Source organism: Rhinopithecus bieti, unplaced genomic scaffold (assembly GCF_001698545.2).
Source record: "Rhinopithecus bieti isolate Rb0 unplaced genomic scaffold, ASM169854v2 scaffold_2254, whole genome shotgun sequence".
In the NCBI taxonomy this organism is placed as follows: domain Eukaryota; kingdom Metazoa; phylum Chordata; class Mammalia; order Primates; family Cercopithecidae; genus Rhinopithecus; species Rhinopithecus bieti.
Window position 1 is genome coordinate 4,965,705 of NW_016803982.1, and position 7,103 is coordinate 4,972,807.

The 7,103-nt window shown below is 40.6% G+C and overlaps 1 protein-coding gene across 1 annotated transcript in view; it reads right to left on the reverse strand.

Annotated features, from left to right (window-relative positions):
* Positions 1 to 7,103, reverse strand: part of FARP1 (FERM, ARH/RhoGEF and pleckstrin domain protein 1) — a 328,142-nt gene that overhangs the window by 75,505 nt on the left and 245,534 nt on the right. The window contains exon 6 of the mRNA XM_017862101.1: positions 2,438 to 2,535. Coding sequence (XP_017717590.1) covers positions 2,438 to 2,535 — 98 coding nt within the window. The remainder of the gene's footprint in view (positions 1 to 2,437; positions 2,536 to 7,103) is intronic.

Genomic DNA, 7,103 nt, shown 5'->3' on the forward strand with positions numbered 1-7,103 from the left:
AAAAAAAAAAAAAAAAAAAAAAAAAAAAAATAGAAAGAAAGAAAAATTTAGCTAGACCTGATGGCACGCACCTATAGTGCCAGCTACTTGGGAGGCTGAGGCAGGAGGATTGCCTGATTTCAAGAGGTCGAGGTGGCAGTGACCTGTGATTGACAGACTACATTTCAACCTGGGTGACAGAGATTCTGTTGGTATATATTTATAGTGAACATCATCTTTTGATATGTGTATACATTGTGAAATGGCTAAATTAAGCTAATTAACATATGTATTACTGCCCATATATATATATATATGGTGAGAACACTTAAAATCTACTCTTCTTTTTTCTTTTTCCTTTTAAACAGAGTTTCACTCTGTCGCCCAGGCTGGAGGGCAGTGGGGTGTCTCCCGGGTTCAAGCGATTCTCCTGCCTCAGCCTCCCGAGTACGTGGGACTACAGGCACCCACCGCCACCACACCCAGCTAATTTTTGTATTTTTAGTAGAGACAAGGTTTCATCATCTTGGCCAGGCTGGTCACTAACTCCTGACCTGAAGTGATCCGCCCACCTCGGCCTCCCAAAGTGCTGGGATTACAGGGGTGAGCCACCGCGCCTGGCCAAAATCTACTCTTTAGTGTAACAGATCTTTAAAGAAAAAAACATAGGAGGAAAGAAGTACACGACTAAATGGCATCAGGAATCTTTGAGTAAGGTCAGTTTCTCTTCTGCTTACAAAATGCCAAGGGTCAGAGACATTTTATGACGTTACTATTTCAAGAAGGAAGTTTTAAAGTTTTATGTTGTTTGGAAAAGGAGGATTGCAGGTGAATAAGGATAAAGGAAATTAATGTTTGCTGAGCACGCAGCAGATACTGGGTACAGCTGGCTCTCTGTATCTGTGGGTTCCATATTCATGGATTCAACCAACCATGGATTGAAAATACTTAAGAAAAAATACTGCATCTGTACCAAACATCTAAGATATTTTTTCCTGTCATTATTCCCTGAATAATGCAATGTAACTACATAGCATTTACAGTGCATTCATTATCATAAGTAACCGAGAGACGATTTACAGTCTATGGGAGGATATACGTAGGTTATATGCAAATACGACACCATTTCATTTCAGGGACGTGAGCATCCTCAGTTTTTGGTGTCCTTGGAGGTCCTGCAGACAATACCCCATGGATACTAACGGACAACTGTATATGCTACCATTTAATTTTTACAGCCTTATGAAAAAGATTCTATTATTCTCATGTTCCAAAAGAAATGGAGGCTGGGGGGTTAGTAACCTGCCAGGGTCACCAACCAATGAACAGAAATCAGGTCAGCCAGACTCAAAGCCTCCTCTCCCTCCAAAGGTAAAAATTACGTTAAGTTCTGTGCTAAGGATTCCTCCCCTGTAAAATCAGGATAATGACAGACTTGATCTCGGGGGCTGTTAGGACAATTAAATGAGATTTTATATATATGTATATAGTGCTGGCACATGGTCAGGCTTAGTAAAGATACCTATGTTTTTTTCTTGCCCATGTCATTTTTTTCAAATTGGTAAGAAAACACCTATCTATTAAGTGATCATATTCAAAAAACAAGAAGATATGTATCATCTACTGTAACACCTTACTGTATTAGACTAAGGCAATTTTTTGACTACTCAGAGTGATACTTCCTATAAACCTTTGTAAATCTAGTTAACTAGGCACATATCAGGATAGGAGGGGACTGATTATATGAGACTAATTCATATACAGTGGAAATGTAAAAGATGATATGATAACACAACTTTCCTTCATAGTAGGGCTTATACACTAAGCGTTATACTCACAATTACCTTTCTGAAACATAATGTGTATATTTTATTTCAAGTAATTTCTGCCTTGGTCAAGAGGGAAAAAACACCCAGGTGGCTTGTCAGCAAGCCTTGAGATGAGCACAATCTGATTTATCCTTTGTCTGTATTAAGGCAAATTGAAACATCCGGGGTTCAGCTCCATTAATCCAGCATGAGTCTTGATTTACTGAATTCTGGAGAGCACGAATCTCTAGAGAGAAGTGAAATCTGTGGCAGTATTATGTCTTAAGGCGACTATGCCATATTCAATGACAAAGTTTAAATCCACGAAAAGGACAGAACAAGTTTAGTCTATTTGGCAAGCATCCATCCAAGCTCATCCTTTGAGACAAATGAAGTATCAACTGTGTACTAGTCCTTGAAGAAAGACAAACACCTGAACAGAAAGTACAAGAGTTAACATTTGGGGATATGCATATTAAATGACATCAGGAGCATGGTTCTTCTCTTCCACCCGCAGGCCTTCAAATGAACAGCAAAAATAACACAAAGATATTGACACTTTCTTTTTTGGTGGATATGATTTTTTTCCCATCAATCGGATCACTGTGTTATTTCATACATGATTTTCAAAGGAAACAAATAGAACTTACATTGCACAATGTGTGAAATCAAGAGAGCTGCGCTGGAGTCATTACACGTCAACCTGCCTTGAGCCAAGTCCTGCTTCACCTGCAGCGCGAACAGGTACCTGCGAAGATCGACAGAGCTGGGCGTCAGGCAAAGAGGGCATGAGGTCTCCGGGAACCTGGCCTCACTGTGAGAGGCCAAGGAGAAGGTTGCAAACCCCAGCCAGGAAGTCTGCATGGGCTGGAATGGATTCCAGCTGCCATTCACCAACAGTGTAAATATCTCCCTCCAAAATACAAAGAAACATATGCTACCATCTTTTCACAGTATGAATAGTATGTTTCATTTTATATGGGGAGAGAGAGCCATAAAAATGTGAGACCATAACCTAGTATGCTATGTATTTTTGTAGGGTATAGGAAATATTCACCTTTTTTTTTTTAACAGAATCCTTCATCCATACTCTAACATGGTTCTATGGCTCAGACAGTAACAGCAATTTATTATGGTGAGTCGGAGGATTGCCAATGAAATGAGAAAAACAAGGAGTGTCTTTTTGTGGTGTAACTACTTCCGTAAGACCCAGTCACCAGATTTGTAAAAATCCATTATCTTTTTTTCTTTTTTGAGACAAAGTCTCGCTCTGTCGCCAGGCTGGAGTGCAGTGGCACGATCTTGGCTCACTGAAACCTCTACCTCCCGGATTCAAGCAATTCTCCTGCCTAAGCCTCCTGAGTAGCTGGGATTACAGGCACACGCCACCATGCCCAACTAATTTTTTGTATTTTTAGTAGAAACAGGGTTTTACCATGTTGGCCAGGATGGTCTCAATCTCTTGACCTCGTGATCTGCCCACCTCAGCCTCCCAAAGTGCTGGGATCACAGGCATGACCTACTGTGCCCGCAATTCTTTTCTTTATATTATGGTATTAAGCATGTCAACATTTTTGGTGTAAGAGAAAAAAGATATTTGTAAATCAAAGACATTAAGTAAAAACTGTGCAACAGCAAACAGGCATATGAAAAGGTGCTCAACATCACTGATCATCAGAGAAATGCAAATCAAAATTACAATGAGATATCATCTCACCCCAGTTAAAATGGCTTATGTCCAAAAGACAGGCAATAACAAATGCTTGGATATGGCGGGAAAAACACTCTTATATACTATCGGTGGGAATGTAAATTAGCATAACCATGATAAAGAACAGTTTGGAGGTTCCTGAAAAAAACTAAAAATAGAGCTACCATATGACCCGGCAATCCCACTATTAGGTGTAGACCGAAAAGGAAGGAAAACAGTATGTCAGAGAAATATCTGCACTCCCATGTTTACTGCAGCACCATTCACAACAGCCAAGATTTGGAAGAAACCTAAGTGTCCATCAACAGAAGAACAGACAAAGAAAATGGGTACGTATACACAGTGGATTGCTATTCAGCCATAAACAAGGAGATCTTCTCATCTGCAACAGCATGATTGGAACTGGAGGTCACTATGTTAAGTGAAATAAGCCAGGCACAGAAAAACAAACTTCACATGTTCTCACTTATTGTGGGAGCTAAAAATTAAAACCATTGAACTCATGGAGCAGACAGAGTAGAATGATGTTACCAGAGGCTGGTAAAGGTAACAGGTGGGAGGGAATGGGGATAGTCAATGGGTCCAAAAGAGTGAGATAGAATGAAGAAGATCTAATATTTGATAGCACAACAGGGGATTATAGTCAATAATAATTTATTATACTTTAAAAATAATAAAAAGAGTATAATTGGACTGCTTGTAACACAAAGGATAAATACTTAAAAGTCATAGATACCACCCCCACTGCCCTGGCACAACAAGACAAAACCAAACCAAACCTGTACAATGTTATAATGGATGTGAAAATAATGATACAAACTGATTTTTAGAAATCTAGTTTACCTGCTGCCTGAGAACAGTGTCCTCTCAGTAGCACCCTTTGCAATCAGATTCTGTCCCTCATTTACCTGTTGGGGCCTCACGCTGTGGCTCCCAGCACTTTGGGAGGCCAAGGCGGGTGGATCACTTGAGGTCAGGAGTTCAAGACCAGCCAGGACAACATGGCAAAACCCCGTCTCTACTAAAAATACAAAAATTAGCTGGGTGTGATAGCACGCCCCTGTAATCCCAGCTACTCAGGAGGCTGAGGCAGGAGAATCACTTGAACCCGGGAGGCGGAGGTTGCAGTGAGCTGAGATCGTGCCATTGCACGCCAGCCAGGGTGACAAGAGAGCAACTCCGTCTCAAAAAAAAAAACAAACAAAAATTAAAAAAAAAACAAAAAACAAAAAACAAAAAACAATTACCTGTTGGAAGGACAGAGAGATAGGGCCTTGGAGACACAGTAGATTCCAGGCAGATCAAAGCATCTCCTTATCTAAAATTGGTAACCCAAAGCAAAGAATCGAGTGTGTAAACTGCCTGGCCAGAGGAAAGGGTGTTTCAGGATAGCCAACAAGTTGAAGAAAGGTTTTACAGGTTTATCTCCCATAAAGTAAAATTTTGCCTCAAGTATTTGGCAAAAAATTGTAAGTGCCAATTTATAACATAGCAAGAATAAAAGATTTAGAAAATCCTCATTCCACAAACTCTAAAGAAATTATTGACTCCAGCAAGGATTATCAATGGGTGAAAAAACCATGTAGGGGACTGGAAATTCACACAGGGCAAAGGTAACATGACTTCACCTGCAATGGAGTAATCAGAATGTCACCACCTGAATGCAATGAACTATCTCTAATCATTAATGAAATATGAAGCACGCAACATCACTTATGACAGACTCCAGCCCAAATGTTTAACTGTGTCAGTCAAGCCCCAGGATGAATTTCCATTCCTCTCCAAATCTCATGTTGAGATTTCATCCTCAATGTTGGAGGTGGGACCCAGTGAAAGGTGTTTGGGTCGTTGGGGCGGATCCCTTATGAATAGACTAATGCCCTCCCTTGGGGGTGACTGAGTTCTCACTCTGTTACTTCCTGTGAGAGCTGGTTGTTACAAAAAGCCTAGCACCTCCCCGTTCTGCCCACATCCTCTCTCATCATGTGATCTCTGCACATGTCGGCTCCCTTTCGACCATGAGTGGAAGCAGCCTGAGACCCTCACCAGATGCCAATGTCCACTCTTGAACTTTTTAGCCACCCAGAATCATAAGCAAAATAAACTTTTTTGCTTTATAAATTACCCAGCCTCGGGTATTCCTTTATAGCAGCATAACACAGACTATGACTTCCAGTTTTGGAAAAATACAAAGGATACAGGAACAAGTTAAACAGCACCATAAGAAAGCTAGCAGGCAAAGAAAGTAGGATATTGTAGCTGGTCCAATTTCTTCAACAAGATGCTATCATGAGGAAAAGAAAATGAGGGACTAACCTACATAGGCCTGGATGACATATTAACTAGATGCAATATGTGGTCCTGGAGTGGATCTGTTTTTAATTGATTAACTGACCGATTGAGACAGGGTCTTGCTCTGTTTTCCAGGCTGGAGTGCAGTGGTGCAATCACTGCTCACTGCAGCCTCAACCTCTGGGGGCTCAAGCAATCCTCCTGCCTCAGCCTCCTGAGTAACTGTGACCACAGATACACACCACCATGCCCAGATAATTTTTAAACTTTTTTGTAGACACAGGTCTCCCTGTGTTGCCCAGGCTGGTCTCAAACTGCTAGGCTCAAGAGATCCTCCTGCCTCCGTCTCCCAAAGTGCTGGGATTACAGGCGTGAGCCACTGTGCCTAGCCAATCTTATTTTAGAATAAACAGATATAAAGGACAGTTAGGGGATAAATAGGGAAATTTGAATATGGCCAATGTATTAGATGAGATGAAAAGTACATATGCATGCATAGAAAAATTCAGAAAGGCTACCTTACTAATCTGATGGGCAATGGGAATGCAGCACTTCTACTTTCTTCATCGTATTCATATGTCTATTCTAACTTTCTACAATGTATATTCACTACTATTACAATAATGAAAGGGTATTTCTGATTTTCAAAAGGGCCTTTAGCAGTATTAGCCACAGAGGTTTCCATAAGAATTAAATAAGATACATGGAAAACACTATTAGAACAAAATATTCAATAGAAGTCGGCAGTTTTAAAATAAAAGAATAATCCATTTTAAGTCATTTACGAAGTTTTATTATTAAGAACTAAAAAACCACAGCAGCAATTGTATAATCAGCAAAAAGCACCCTACAGACTACAGACCTACCAGTAGGCCTTTCTCTGACCTCCCTAATTTTATTCCTATTCTCTTGCTCTACCCTTCTGTCTCTCCCCCAACCCCCTTTCTCGCTCTGTCTCTGTGTGTGTGGGGGTGGGGGGGTGGGGGGTGTATGTGTGTGAGGGTGTGTGTGTGTGTCTGCCTGTCTCTGGAAAGTCAAAGGAAGAAAAGCAGAGAATATAAAACAATCTAAACCGCATATGGTAGGACGGAATACAAACTATCATGCTGGATTATAGTTACTGTCTTTTGAGCCCAACACTTTGTAGAGCTACAGGTTTTAATTCTAATCGGTGTGGCTGGTTTTTCATTAAATGGAAGGCTTCACGTTTTAAAATGACATTCTGAATATTTTACCATTTATCATTTCAAACATGAGGTTCTGTGTTCACAAAGAGGTTTTCAGGGACAAATGCATGGGCAGAGTCTGGCAGG